The sequence below is a fragment of the Orycteropus afer genome, unplaced genomic scaffold (genome assembly GCF_000298275.1).
Source record: "Orycteropus afer afer isolate SDZICR_OR568_19922 unplaced genomic scaffold, OryAfe1.0 scaffold00034, whole genome shotgun sequence".
Taxonomy (NCBI): Eukaryota; Metazoa; Chordata; class Mammalia; order Tubulidentata; family Orycteropodidae; genus Orycteropus; species Orycteropus afer.
In genome coordinates, this window is record NW_006921621.1 from 13700380 (window position 1) to 13716982 (window position 16603).

Sequence of the window (16603 nt, forward strand, 5' to 3'; positions counted from 1 at the left end):
TCGTACAGCATGGCCACCATGATGTTTCTGAATCACAATGTGATCATTCCTTTGCTGAGAATCTTCCAACAGGTTCCCATCATACTTTAATTAAAGATCTAAACTCCATACTACGGCTATATATATGGCCCTGGCTTTTATACATGCTGTTCTTGAACCTCTAGCCATACTGTCCTCCTTTACTTTTCTCAAACACACCAAAGGGGCTTTGAGTTAGCTATTCACTCTGCCTGGGAGGCTCTTCCCTTTGAGCCTCCCAATGATGGCTCCTTCTTAAAATGTCAATTGCATCTTATCCTAAAAATGTTACCTCCCCAGAGAGAGCTTCTTTAATGGCTCAATCTAAAGCAGCTACCCAATCACTTTCACATCATCCCAATCTAATTCCTTCCACAGAATCTAAAACTCATTATCTGAGACTTTCCCTTTTTATGTATATGTTTAGTATCTGCCGCTACTGATGTCACCTGCCGCTACTGATGTCACCTCTACGAGAGTAAGAATTTTGTCTGCCTTAATAACTGCTTATTTCCAATACCTAAATAAGTGACACACAGGAGTCACTCAACAAACATTTTGATTATCTGTCATTCCCACAGGGCAGGAACCACGCCTACTTCATTCCTTGTTCCATCTCCAGAACTCAAGCACAGGGTAGATATTCACTAGGTATCTGATGACTGACTGAATGAATGAATTCCTCCTCCTCTCCCTTTGAGAGTCTCTAGTATTCTAAGACTGGACAAACTTTTTTGGTGACCCCAACACATTACTGGCCTCTACTGAGCCAATTAATAGTCTCGTAAATCATTTCATATTAGTAGCTATAAAATTAGATCTCCCCACCCCAATTCCTTCCCCAAATCCTACATTTATGTGGCTGATTTGTTAAACTAAATGCAGAACTTTAATAAAGTTTGATGAACTTGTTGAAATTAACCTATAAAATATCTTTGTTAAAAAAATATTTACAATAGCAGGTTGAGAAAAATTAAATCTTTTGAGTCCTAATCCATAAACCATGTGAATAGCTAGACAGGAAACAGACTGTACCTAAAGTTATACCAGAGGGGAGGGGGTTGACTGAGATATTAAAAAGCTAATCTGTCTTGTCAGTGTATAGAGAAATGACCAACCTATGCTTTAACAGTTTGTCAAAACTAACAAAGCCACAGAAGGATTGCCTCTTAAGGATTTGAGACACTGGATCACCCTTTCGATTACCCAAGAGTCACTCATTAAATATGACACAGAGAACCTATCTGCTGGTTTGTGGGCACTGCAAGTACCCAATTACCTCAAACAAAAGGCCACATTCTCAATTTTTTATGTTTTGTTTTTATTGAAGAGTTTACTCACAGGCAGCACTTTAAAATCAGGTTTTTTAAAATTAAAGGCCAAAACTGAAAATTTTTTGCAAATATGACACTGATAAAAGAAAGATCATCTCAATAATTTAAACCCTAAAATGTCCTGTGGATTTAGTCTTTATACACAGAATTCATAAGATGGATATCATTTAAAATAAACAACCGAAAAACCACACATCGTGGGCAAATTTGTCAATGAAAATAAACGTAAGTTTCAGCCTTCCAAAGAATGAAAACCAGCAATTAATTCATCCTGTGACAGATTATAAACTGTGCTTCAGTATTTGGACTTTAAAGTCTCTTTCTCCAGCAGCAAATCAGCATATCTATGCTGAAGTTCCTTTTCTCTTTCTTGTTGTCGCTGCACATCTTCTTTTAGACACTTGAAGAGACAAAAATATTAAATGATTATGTAAATATAATCAAAACTTTAAAAATGTATCATGGTATTTTATCATCTTGCAAACAACTGAGTTGATTCATTACTCTTAAGAGGTAAGTATTTTCCAAAGAGAAACAAATTTAAGAAAATATTTTTGCTTATTATAAAACCAGTACTACAGCCATATATTTGGTTTGACTATAAGAACTTGCTGTAAAATCTTTGCTGCTTCTGCAAATAAACAAGCCATCACTGTCCTATCAATACCCACAAATGCACTTAAATAAGCCCTGAATGCCCTTTCTCAGGGCAGAGGCTATCACAACTTGCAAGTTAGTCTGAACACATTTGTATCAAACCCAGAAAAAGGCATTTGACACTTTGGAATAACTAGCTCTGTTCTCAGCATCCTATGCTATAAAACAAAATGGCTATTTTAATTTACGTCAAAGTTCTATGAATGGGGTGCAATTAAGTTTCAGGGGGAAAAAGCCCATTTCATTGTGCATCTATAAACAAAACATCCACCTACACATAGGCAACTCTAGACTAGAAAAGTCAAAACTTCAGGCTCTCATTGAAAAAATCCGAACAGTACTAACATCAAATACAGCCTTGAGGCTCAGAAGAAAGAGAAAAAAAGAAGACAAAAACCCTGAGAACTCTTTACAACTCTCTCTCTAAGTAATGCTGCAAGTCAATAAACAAAATGTTACCTCTAGCCTCCGAGGAATAGCAGAATCTTCATGCTTTTTCAATTCTTCGAAAGTGCGTAACTCCAAGTAAGCCTGCTCAATCTGGTCCCATAAGTCATTCAACTGTTTCATGAGCCCCATAGCACGAGACTGATAACCCCCAAGCAAAATTTTCATCTTCTTTTCCATTTTTGCTGCTCTCTTGGCTTCTGTGGTCATGTGGCCTCTGTTGATCTAGGGGTTGGGGAGATAGCACATGACAAAAGCAGGCTAAGTAACTGCTGGTTCATCTACATGACTCAAGGCAAAAGTACCCTTCCACCCAAACCTAACTCACTGCCACTGAGTCGATTCTGACTCATAGCGACCCCCATAGGATTTACAAAGACATAAATCTTTACAGAAGCAGAGTGCTTCATCTTTTTTCCAGAGAATAGCTGGTGGGTTCGAACCGTCAGCCTTTTGGTTAGCAGCCCAACGCTTTAACCACAGCACCATCAGAGCTCCTATGGGTACACTAAACAAAAAAACCAAGCCCCCTGCCATCACGTCAACTCTGACTCACAGCAACCCAGGTTTCCAAGGTTGCAAATCTTTACGGAAGTAAATTGCCTCATCTTTCTCCTACAGAACAACTAGTGGTTTTGAACCACCGACCTTCTGGTTACCAGGCAAATAACTTAACCACTGTACTACCAGAGCTCATTAAAAGTACATTCCAAAAATCCAAACTCACTGCCATCAACTTGATTCTGAGTCCTAGTGACCCCCACTGGGTTTCCAAGGCTGTAAATCTTTACAGAAGCAGAGTGCCCCATCCTTCTTCTGCAGAGCAGCTGGTGGGTTCGAACTACCAACCTTCTGGTTAGCAACCAAATGACTTAACCACTATAGCCACCAGAGCTCCTTAAAAGTACACTAACTCAAACCAAACCCACTGCCATCAAGTCGATTCCGACTCAGCGTGACCTCCATTGGGTTTCTGAGGCGATGAACCTTTACCGAAGCAGACTGCCCCATCTTTCTTCTGTGGAGTGGCTGGTGGGTTTGAACTGCCAGCCTTCCGGTTAGCAGTCAAACGCCATACGCACTGCACCACAAAGCTCCTTATTGTATGTCTAGTACATGTTAAATAATTATATTCCATCTATTTTATGTACCACAGTTGTGATCAAAACATAACTCCCCTAAAACTATCATATTACTAAGAGATTATTTTTATAATCCTATAATCCTAAATCTGACATAAAATCCATAAAACAAAAAGAATATGACATTTGGCAGATGATTCTAAAGGCAATCAGGATGGAGAACCCCTGTTTCAGTCAGTCATTACAGAAGCTAAGTGTCAGCTGTTTTTTCCAACTACATCTACCAAAAATAGTCTTCATTTCCAATAAGTGAACCACCAAATCCACGAATTCCATCAAGTTGCTTAAACTGTCATAATACAACACATGCTAAGAATACCCACATTAGATATTCACAATCATATGGGGACTCAAACACACATTCCAAAAACCTCAACAGCATACAATTTCAAATTGATACATACAATGCTTTTTCAAAACTGTTGTTGTTGTTATTTGCTGTCGAGTCAGACCCGACTCATAGTGACCCCTCCTTGGAAAATTAGTCACACAAATTATCATTTTTATTAGTTAAGGTAACTCAATTAGCTATACTCAGACTATGCTCTATAGATATTCAATTTCTAATTTGGTATAACAGTATGTAATATCTATCTATGCTCAAAAGGTTTTTAATTAGTAATCAAAGTACATTTAGTATTATTGATATCCTCCATCTGGGAATGATCTCACCTCATATAGTTGAGTCATTTATTATTCCCAAACCACTAGAGACTTTAAACCTTCAAAGGTGCTAGTTTTCCATTTAATGCCAAAAATTTTACTTAATTTAGCTCAAGCTCTATAAAAGTCTCCTGGCTCAAATAGTGTGCTAAAGATTCCAAGAAAGTAGGAAAATAAATTATAGATGAAAAAATTTAAGTACAGGAAAAAATTAATTTAGTCAAATAACTATATAAAAACAGTCACTACAAGTATAAAGAAGAAACAGATTACCACGTTTAATAATCAATTTTAGTTTGTTAGTTATCTTACGTGTGACATGTGATCTAAAATGTGAAGGAATATATCTGTATGCTTTGTAAAATGTTCAACCTATGATAGCCCAACATAGTTTAGGAGGAAAAAAACCAACCTATAAAATTCTGGCCTTTTTCTAGCCAATAAATGTACATGCATAAGTGGGGCAGAAATAACTTTAAATCAGGTCTGATTCCCCTGTCCTGCTGTACACACACAGAAGCAACACTGATGTCTCATACAGTATAAAACCTTATTGTTTAAAATACAAAGAAAGAGGGAAAACTAGGCTCTGATTTAACTAGACTGATATTTCCAAAAGCTTTAAAAAAAACAAACAAAAAAGTACACCACTCCTCACTTACTGACATGGTTAGGTTCCAAGACCAGGATGTTATATGAAAACTGATGTTATGAGAAAATGGAGGATGACTTTAGATCAAATGGAGGATGACTACCCATGACTGCCAAATTACTTAACTGCCAAACCACTGAAAACCCTGGAACAGCCAAGCTGACAACATAACATAGCCAGAGACTCTCACCTAGTCTCTTGGCATTCCTTACTGCCAGATATACATCGCTAATGCGCAAAATAGATAGTAGTTTTTTACTACTGTCATAAATGCAAAATGTTGCATAAGATAGTAAGTGAGGAGTAGGTATATTAGCAACTGCCCTGAAAAAGCAACTTATTTGAACAAAACAATACTGGCTGAAAGAGCTTACACTGCATCTAATAGCTGATTTACCAAAAGTTCTCAAAAACATGCTTTTCAAATCTTCATCTGCACTTATAGAGCCACTTAGGAATCTTAATACATCTAACAAAGTTAGTAGTGGAGCTAGGATTAAATACTTTGCTCTGATCACTAGACAATCCTCCCAAATATGATTATGTTAGAAGTTTATAAATCACTACTGTGGTTTAAATATGTATCAGCACCAAACTTTTAAATAATTTTAAATAAAGTTCACCAACACTCTGTGATTTAAAGTGGGCCTATACTGGATATAATTAAAGCTGAGCTCTGGTGGGTGTAGTGGTACCATTTGGCTGTTAACCAACAGTGGGTGATCTGAACCTATCAGCTGTTCTGCAGAACAAAAATAAAGCAATCTGCTTCCGTAAAGATTTACAGCCTTAAAAACCCAATAGGGGTCACTATGAGTCAGAATTAACTCGATGGCAGTGAGTTTGGTTGTTTTGTTTTATTTTTGGTTTGCATCTAATATGAAAGAGTAAAATGCCGTTCAAAACAGGAGATGAATGTGAATACATCTACACATAAAGGTGAGGGAGACCAAGCTGGCAAATGTCATGCACCATAATTCTCTATTATAACATGATGTCTGAAATTTGCTTCAAAATAAATGCAGCAAGAGAAGAAGGAGTAATGGATGAAATAAGAGTGGCTTTGATGTGACGGCTATCATAGATGATATATGATGTTTCACAATTCCCATAATAAAAGGTTTCTTAAAAATCTAATTCAGTATATACTCTAAAGGCTAAATATTTTCTTAACTTAAGACCCTATGCCCCAAACCATGATACAGCAACACAATGAAATATAAGAGACACTAAAATTTATGTATTGTCAATTATTTTAATACAGCAAAATGTATAACATGAAATAAAACCCACCAATTATGTAAAATCCATTTATACTAACTAAAATCTGAGCTTTAAGTCTTAATGCCATAAAACAACCTTCCTCCTAAAATCTAGCCATGTCTCAAATTTCAGACATCCATCAAAATTTATAGAATATAAACTTATTAGCCACCCTGTTGTTCAAGGTGAAGTTATTTCTTGACACCTCATAGTATCAAACCAAGTTTAATCTAATTTAAGTAATTCTGAGGGTGACACAGACCTGAGAGACATGGGAGAGAATTCACATTTACTAAAACTTGCTTTTATTTATCTTACAACATATACTTCCACGAGATAGAAACTACTACTGTTACTGTTAGCTGCTTTTGAGTCAATGACGACTCATAACAACCCATGGGGAAAGTAGAAATGTTCCACAGGGTTTTTTTAAAGTTGTGACTTTCCTAAAGCAAACTGCCAGGCCTGTCTTCTGAGGCCCTTCCAGGTGAGTCTGAACCACCAACTTTTCAACTAGTAGTAAAGCACTTAAACATTTGCACCACCCATGGACTCTTAGCAACTATTACCTACCCAAATTTTACAGACAAAGAAATTTAAGACCCAGAGAGATGAAGTAACTTGCCCACAGCCAGGAATTATGGAGCTATACAGTTATATTCTACTTGAAAGTCTACACCACTGCTGTGGTGGTTAAGTTTGTGTGTCAATTTGGCTGGGCCTGGTTGAGTGGCTGGGCAAGCTGGATGTAGTATTCCCCATGATGAGACTGATAATCAACTCCATGGTGGAATCTACTCTTAGCAGCTGAGTAGCTGCTTTGGATAGGTGGTCTGCAGCAGCTTTGGTAATGGTCTCCAGTTTATGGCACACTTGAACCCTGCATGTAGCTGTGTCAATGCTCAGCAGCCTGCCATGCTGTGCTGACCTTGGGACTTTCAATGGATTTGAACTAATGGCGTGCCGTGTGGTTTGGTAACGTCGGAACTGTGCCTTTTTACTTGTCAACCTTGGGCTTGTTAGCCTCAGTAGCCAGCAGCTGAGTGATGAAAAACCTCTAGCTTCTGTGAGCTGAGAGTAAGAAGCAGAGCTGAAGCCCAAGGTTGAGGGGCTTTCACCCAGCCCCTAGAGCCTGGCACTTTGAACTTGGACTTAAAGCCTCCAAAACTGTTAAGAGAATAAACTCCTGTTTCTTCAGACTATCCTATTAGTGGTATATTCTTGTCAGAGCGGCACTAGGTAACCAGAACAACTGCTAATAAACCAAATGCCTTCCTGTCTCAGCCTCTGAAGTGCAAATATACCCGAAGAAATTCAAGCTCAATGCCACCAAACACCCTTTAAAAAAAAATCATTCTAGATACAAGCAAATAAGATCTTAATGACACCCATCATTTTTTTCCCAAATTTAGGCATTAACCTGTCTGCTTCACTTACAAGAATGTATTTGACACTTGAGAGTTACTTTCCCCAGTTTGTATCTAAAAATTCCTAATTCTTTTATTAACAATCTATAAAACTATAGGAACACCAGTGTCTCTCAGAAATATGTAATGGGGATAAAAAAGGTTACAAATAACTTTTTAAGAAGTACCCACCCACTGCCACTGAGTCAATTCCAACTCATAGTGAACTTACAGAATGGTTTCTAAGGCTGTAAATCTATGGAAGCAACTGCGTCATCTTTCTCCTGCAGAGCGGCTGGTGGGTTCAAACCACCAACCTTTTGGTTAGCAGCCAAATGCTTTAACCACTGTACCACCAGAACTCCTTTTTAAGAAGTACAATAGAATATAATTAGTGCAATTATTTGGAGATTTCACCAAAGCTAATGTTTGCCACAGACTCTAAATGAAAGCAAAGATCAGATTTCTCTTTTTTTTAAAAAAAAAAAAAAAGATATTTACAATATTAAACTACTAAGTTTTAAAAGCAGTATGATAGTTTGAATTTAGTTTTTAAACATTTTTTTTCCCCACACATAGGGGTAAAAAAAAAAAAAAAAAGACTAAAATATGCACACATACACCCCAAAATGTTTAATGTCTAGATGGTAGGCTTATTTATGCCTTACCTATTTTCTTCTTTGTATTTTTATATTTCTTTTAAATTTTCCACAAAGCACAGGTATTATTTTTAGAAAAATGTCTACACATGTTATTTCTTAAATGCATAGAAGAGAAACTGTCTAAAAGAGACTGGCCTGAGACCAATGGAAAACTGATGGTCCCCAGGAGATGAATCAGTGGAACCATAAGTGTTTCCTCGGGTCATTACAAAAGGGGGCTGTATGGGACTTATAAAAGTGTAATTGTTACTTTCAAGCTCACTAAGTTTGTTAAGGTTACTAAGCTTAAGTAATTCCAAAATAAACACATTATCCTTGAGTCTCCAATACTGTCTTCAGTTAAAGTCTGTTACAGGGAGGTTCAGAAACATTAAGAGCATCCCTCACTGAAACTCTTTGCTTGAGGGCCAGAATATAACTTTACACCACTGGAAAAACGAGCTTTAAGGATACTCGAAATACACACTTGACAGCTCCACATCCTAGTCCAACGTTCAGCAATATGATCCTATAATAGTAAAGATGTGGTTCAATCATTAAAATGTCTGCAAGCAAGCAACAAAATTCCATGAATGCTTCTCCTGTAATCGCTACACTGCTCACTAGCATTACGTTTTATCAGTGAACCATCTCTATGCTAATGAGGTCAAGTCCAAATAAGTGATTATTGTCAGCATCTATCAGAGTTATCATCCAATTGCATCCCTGACAAGCAAGCTAAGTAGTAAGATAAATATTAGACTAATTTCATGAAAGCAAATAAAACTATTACCAAAAAATTATTTGTCAAATAAACAGTAATCACTCTTTAGCAGTAACCAACTAAATTCCTGGGTCTGTGCATTAACCTTACAGAGAACTTTTAACAAACCTCACACCTACATACATAATCTAAAAATCTTTCCAAGAGCAGTAATGTACTTTTAATAATGCAATGCCAAGAGCACTTCACATCTGCATAGTAAGGAAATGAAACGGATAAAGTGGATGAATCAAATTCAACTCAGTATTAAGACACCAAGAAAATCTCTGGTCCAATTCTCAAAGGGTCTCCTGCTAGAGACAACTAAATCTATTATAAGTCTCAGAGTCAAAACAACTCATATTTGCCCTTTAATGTTATGCAAATTTGTCCTCATTTGGAAAGACTGAACCAACTTGGAACAAATTCTTCATCATAACCACCTTCACTTGCTGTATATGCAGCTTTTAAATCATGGAAAAGGCTTCCGGCCCTTTTTTTACACTAAAGCTAAATAAGAACCGTATGCAACTGTTCTGACTTACCTACAAATTCGACTTAAAGACATAATTAGGAATGGATCTCATTTGTAACCCAGGGACTGCCTTTATTGCCTTTAAGGGACACAAATGAGAGCAAAACTTGGGAACAAGTATTCCAAAATACTACAAACTCCTCTCCTTCACCCCATATACTACACATAAGGGCACGTAACATAAACCTGCTAGGATATTACAACACATAGCCCTCTTCATAGAACTGCCCACAAACTTTATCTTTACCTTTAGTTTTAACTCTTCAACCCTTTTATGACCCATATAGTGACCACCTATACCTTCTACCTCTGGGGTTTAGTGGGAAGTCACTATTCTACTTTAAGAGCATGCTGCCACCTGATGAAGGTCTGTATGACTCTGAATCAGAAGAAATAGGCCTCATCCCACCAATCCCAGAACCAGAGACTTCTTGGGACATATGTGTCCCACTAATTGCATCAAAATCCATATTACAAAAAAAAAAAAATTCATTCCATTCAAAATTCCTTCCATCACTGAAAACATATGATTTTAACAAAAAACTCAAAGCAGAAATAATTTAGTCTTGAAAGAGTTAAAATGTTAAGGGGATTTTTTTTTTTCCTATGTAAAAAAAATTTGACTTTATAATGAAAATCACTGGGAAAATGAGATCCATTGTGCAGCCAATTTTGCTGAAATACAACCATTCAATAAAGTCAGAGGTCCTCAAGGAGTTCTACAAACACACCAGCAGGATTTTGAATGTGTTATCTGTGTTAAGTTACTTTATTTCCAAGAAGTCAGTGTTACATAATATTTCTTGACTAAGTTGCCTGTGCCAGTAAAATACCAGGAGAAGTATTACTTCTGACCTAGTTTCCATCTCTAAGGAAAGCCTTTCCATTTTTATAGCTAACATGACAAAATCTACTTTTCAGCCAAACTTCCTCAACACAGCAGTTTAGATACTATTTCAAATACTATTAAATTTAATGGCAGGCCTAAATTCAGACTTCTCGTTTCACTTTTGCACCTACTGGAAATTATTTCACTCAAAATAATTATGTCTTCAGATGATTTCCTATTTCCACTTAAAGTGGAAACAAATTAGAACACTTCAAATTCTATTTGCACTTCCCAAATACAGTAATGACTCATGTATCTGGCATCTTCAGAAAAGGAGATTCTCCATATTAAGCATTTTCTAGATAAGTGAAATCTACAAGAGCAGAGAGCTGCCTTCTTCACTGCTGTGACCCCAGTGCCTACAACAGTGTCTGGCACACAATAGATGCTCAGTAAAATGTATGAAGAAATAAAGTACTAAAGCTTTTTAATTTTCAATGATTTGATAAAAAATTTTCTAAAATGAATTATAGTCACCTCTCCTTAAAGAAAAAGGAAAACCAAACACAGCATTAAACAGAAATTAAGCTCTTCTTCTTAATTTGGGGCATCACTGCAAACAGCAATCATTTTACTCATCCACCATACACCTGTAATGCCCTCAGAAAAGTATTACAACACACAGGGCTTTTTTGCCACCCTGTTAAAATGGCCTCAGCATGCTATGCTTTCTTAACTTTTCCTTTTCTGCTATCAGCTGTCGTGTCTGTGTGTTTCATGCTACCACTTTATTTTACACACAAATGTCTGGCAAGGTTCTAAAGTTAATTCTGCCTGCGATGCAGTATAAACTACATGGGCTTGGTTACAATTCAGAAGCCTTTCCTTACTGTTGATCTCTGAGTACATTCTGATTCTATTTACTTATTTTAACAGACTCCTTGCACCCCCCATCACATTCCATATGAAATATGAGATGGTTCTATTAGTTTTAAATGAGTATCTTAAGGATTTTCATTTGAGTTCTAAATTTCAAATATTAATATGGGGGGGGCAAATCATGAGTTATGGTTCAAAAACTAGCTCCAATAAAAACCTCAAGGCATATTTTTTTAATCCATTTAGGAGACACCAACCACGACAAAGCTGGATTTCATCTTGGTTGATAGGCTGTGATAGGGCCGTAATTTAGATTCACTGTTCCAAAGTTCATGGTAGCAAAAATCAAACACACTGACAGCCACAGTGCACTGGGCTTGCACAGAGAGGCATCTTTCTCTGAACCTAAGAGTGGAGAGGATAATTTCAGTATAGCATTTAGTTTATACAGTATAACAAAAGTTCCTTCCCCACAACAAACTTTGAATAATGTTTATAATTTAGCAATCAGCTGAAATGATGAAAGAATTACCACAATTGAAATAAAATATTTATGTATTTCAAACCAGTAGAACCGTGCCTTCAAAAGCTAAAATAAGCTAAGAGAAATCCAGTTCTGAATTAGGGATGGATAAAAGAAAATGGGGGATTTGTTTGTTTGGATCTTGGAGTTTCTTCTTTTCAAAGATTTAATGAACTTTCATTTGAAATAAGTGTAAGTTTACTAAATTAAAGAATGTGATTAAGTATTCTTTAAAAGTAACTAGTTGGGTAATCACAATGGTTAAGCACTCAGCTGCTGACAGATCAGTGTTCAAACCTACCAGCCGCTCCATGGGAGAAAGATGTGGCAGTCAGCTCCCATAAAGATTACAGCCTTGAAAATCCTGTGGGGCAGTTCTACTCTGTCCTATAGGATCACTATGAGTCAGAATCAACTCAACAGCAACGGGTTTGGTTTGGGTTTAGTTGGGTAAACAATAAAGCAAGTTATCCAAGAGTCAAAAAAAGAAAAATTACTTCAGACTGTTTCATGAATATTCTTCCAAAATCACCAATCCTTCAACAAAAATAGTTCAACGGAAGACTTCAGTTCCTGGTACTGAACTGAACAAAGAGAACCACATGTTTTTAATGGTTGCTCATAAACGACCCAAATAAATCTCCAAAAGAACAGCAGTGGTTCTTTCTCTACTTTTCCCTCAAAACTCACAAGACCAATTCAACACAGAAATAAAAATTACTGTACTTTATGGCACCACTCACTTTGTGACACATTTATTTGCTGCCATGAAAGTTAGTGCCTCAACAAAGTAAATGCGATTTAGGGAAAAACTTTTCTTTTTTTTTTTTTATTAATTTTAAACAGTACAAAATGTCCTAGCCATCTGACGCAGAAAGAGTTTACCCACCTCAAATAAGATCTTCAGACTAAGTGAGAAATCTAAGTATTCATACATAAATGTTACAAGGAAGCTTTCCAAATGCTTTCCAATCAATTGTGATGCTGACCTTAGATCAGAATTACACCACTAAATACCATTTATAAGAAATGAAGCCTACACAAGAGAAAATAAAGCTTACAATTTAACCACTGATGTTCTACTTTCCCTGACTTCAGCGTTGTATTAAAACATAGGAGCAACAGCACGCCCTGCTGGAAGTTATTAAGTACAACTAGAACAGCTAACAGCATTGGATCACTTAGAGTCTACCCAAGAAGAGGATTACTTCAGAAAGAAATCAAATTCTAAACGATAAAAGTTCATGGGCATTAACTATCAGATGCTTATTCCTGTGGTTTTAAAGGTAAAATTGAGACTTAGGATAATTTTCCAATGAAAAGATACCTTTTTACTCCTTTCACTTGTTTACTTCCCCAGGCCCACACAGCCCCAATACAATCCCAGATGATTTTACTATTTCTGATTTTAACCTTAAATAAAAATATGTTCAAATCAGCTTTCTGTAAAGAGAAATTGATAGTCCATAAAAGAGGAAATTGGGACCACTTTCTGCTTGAGATTGCCTGAAGCACCCTTCTCCTTCTCATTCCATTGTGGCCTCAGCATCTTTGAAGACCACCATTTAGAATCCACAAGGCAGGCGACTAAGATCTTAAAAGCTCGCAAGCAGCCATCTAGGTGCAACGATAGGTCTCTCCTTATCCAGAGCAAAGAAGAATGAAGAAAACCAAAGACACACAAAAACAATTAGTCCAAGGGACCAGTACCCCATGCGATCCTCAGCCTATATGACTATGAGACCAGAAAACTACGTGGTACCCAGCTACCACTGTCAACCACTCAGAGGGAGGATCTATGTAGGCGATCCTGGATAGAGTGGGAGAACAATGTGGAACAAAACTCAAAATCATTTTTTAATGACCACGTTTGCTGGTCTGATAGAGCCTGATGGAACCACTGAGACTATAGTCCCTAGCTGCCATTCAGGTCTGGAATTTAACCCACTCCTGTGGCTTCCAGCCAAACAAAAGATAGGCATATGACTGCAACATTTACATTAGGTAGATACACTCCTTGGAGAGTTCAATCATGGGAGAACAGAAGGGCTGTGTATTCACAGGGAGACAGCTCAGGGGGCAGGAGAGCATGGGATGGAAGGATACAGGGAAGAGGTAACTTTGAGGAGGAAGCGGGAGAGGAGTTGTTGCATCGTGGAAAATTGCAGTCAATGTCATAAAACAAAGTGTATGTGAGCTACTGTATGGAAAGTGAATTTGCTCTGTAAACTTTCACCCAAATCACAATAAAATTTGAAAAAAAAAAAAAAATTCAAGCAGTCATCTAGATGTAACAATGGGTTTCTCCCTCATCCAGAGCAAAGAAAAATGGAGAAAACCAAAGACTCTTGGAAACAATTTGTGGTAGTTCAGTTTGTGTGTCAACTTGGCTGGACCTGGTTGAGTGGCTGGGCAGCTGGATGTAGTATTCCCCATGATGAGACTGGTAATCAACTCTATGGTGGAATCCACTATGAGCAGGTAAGTAGCTGCCTTAGGGAATGTGCTCTGCTTCCTGTATTTAAGCAGAAGTCTTGGGGAATGATCTCTAGCTTATGGCATGCTTGGACCCTGCACGTAGCCGTGCCATTGTTCAGCAGCAGTCTGCCATGCTCTGCTGACCTTGGGACTTACAATGGACTTGAGTGAATGGTCTGCCGTGTGGTTTGGTAACATCGGGACTATGCCTTTTTACTTGTCAACCTTGGGCTTGGCAGCCTCAGCAGCCAGCAGCTGTCTGAGTGAAGAAATGCCTCTAGCTTCAGTGGGCTGGAAGCTGGAGGTAGAGCTGAAGCCCAAGGCTGAGGGGCTTTCACCCAGCCCCTAGAGCCTGGCACTTTGAACTTGGACTAAAGCCTCCAAACTATAAGAGAATAAACTCCTGTTTGTTAAGGCCATCCCATTTGTGGTATATTTCTTGTCAGAGCAGCACTAAGTAACCAGAACACAATTAGTCCAAGGGACCAGTACACCATGCAATCCTCAGCCTATAGGACTATGAGACCACAAGATGTAGATGGTGCCCGGCTACCACCATCAACCACTTGGAGGGGGATCCATTTAGGAGATCCTGAATGGAGTGGGAGAACAATGTGGAACAAAACTCAAAATCATCATTAAAAAAAAAAAGGGGGGCCAAGTTTGCTGGTCTGATAGAGCCTGGTGGAACCCCTGAGACTATGGCCCCTAGCTGCTCTTCAGGTCTGGAATTGAATCCACTCCTATGGCTCTAGCCAAACATATGAGCCCAACATTTACATTAGATAGATACACTCCTTGGAGATCAATCATGTGAAAATAGAAGGGCTATGTATCCACAGGGAGACAGCTAGGAGTGCTGTAGTACATGGGAGGGAAAGACACAGTGAAGAAGTAATTATGGGGAGGAAGTGGGAAGAGAGCTGTTGCATTATGGGAAATTGCAGTCAATGTCATGAAGCAACGTGTATGTGAACTGCTGTATGAGAATGAATTTGCTCCCAAACTTTCACCCAAATCACAATAAAAATTTAAACAAAAAAAAAGAAGAATCTACAAGGCAGCCTGATGGTCTGTGAACCACTACTATACACCATTGGCAAAATGCCTGTGCAGATTCTGGTATTCAAAACATTCAGACTATATTAAAATAAATCACATGCCATGAAAGTGCAGCTAGCACATTTCAATGTTTTCATGGACATGAAAATTCATGGAAGCCACTGTCTAGGTAATACAGCTTGGCCCACTCTAAAACTTACAGGACTCAGAGCATGGACAGAAATGTATCAGATTTCTATCAATCTGATCTCTTGGCTATAAAAGGAAAATTTGTGGTACTATTGAGATCCCTCCTTTAGAGAAAACAGGCTATTCTACTACTGGTCTACACTGTTCTGAGTGACTGGTTGTTAACCTCTTCACTCCCTGCTCCCACATCTAAAATGTTTGAATGACCTATGGAGGGTACCCTTTAGTTACAAAGGCCAGCAATTCTGAGAAACCAATGAACAAAGCCAAAGAGGAGCAAATCCCTCAGTGTAGTTTTCCTTTAGAATTGCAAAGGCAAAACCACCTTAGATCTATTTTCTTGAAGTTGCTCCAATGGTATTACTTGGCTTAGTGGTATTACTTGGTTTATTATTTTAATCAAAGTACATATAAATTAGAATATTAAAAGGATACCAACCTCAAGCCTCTTTTCAAGTGACTCAATTCTGTCCTTTTTGCTAGCAAGGTTGGCACGTGTGTAGCGGCTCTGCCCAGGAAGGTACAAAACTTGACTGTAGCATTCTTCCCACACTTGGTTATAAGCTTCACTCGAGAGTTCACCATGGCTCATTCCTTGTTTTACCACTTCCATCTCCTGCACCAGAACATCCTGGGCCTGTTCACAGTAACAATTTCAGTAAGTCTGAGTACTATTAAGTAATTAAAAGATACTAATTTTCTTCCTTCCCTGGGTGAAGGTTTTCGTTGGTGGCTGTTATCTGGAAGGGGTGTACAATACCTAAGCAAAATGAATTAAAAATCAATGCAGACTGATTAAAAAGTCAAGCATCCATGGTTCTCCAATAACATAAACATCTTTTGGCTTCGTTAATTTTAACCGCAGCTACCATTTCACAGATGCCAGGAACTGGTTTTAAAAGTTTTACCTACGTTGTATCTCCAAACATGACAAGTAACTTACAAAGCAGAAAATACTAACCTCATTTTAAAGCTAATGAAACTAAAACTCAGGGAAATTAAGTAACTTGTTTAAGATCACACTGCCAGTTAACATACTATACAAAACATTGTTCCACCTACTACTTTGGCGAGTAGCGACTGGGACCTTAAAAGCTAGGAAGCTGCCATCTAGATGCAACA

At 37.8% G+C, this 16603-nt stretch overlaps 1 protein-coding gene across 1 annotated transcript in view; it reads right to left on the bottom strand.

The window, feature by feature from the left end:
- Positions 1-1647: 1647 nt before the first annotated feature.
- Positions 1648-16603, bottom strand: part of CDC5L (cell division cycle 5 like) — a 66587-nt gene continuing 51631 nt past the window's right edge. The window contains exons 14-16 of the mRNA XM_007936182.2: positions 15921-16118; positions 2469-2681; positions 1648-1752 (exon numbers count right to left, since the gene is read on the bottom strand). Coding sequence (XP_007934373.1) covers positions 1648-1752; positions 2469-2681; positions 15921-16118 — 516 coding nt within the window. The remainder of the gene's footprint in view (positions 1753-2468; positions 2682-15920; positions 16119-16603) is intronic.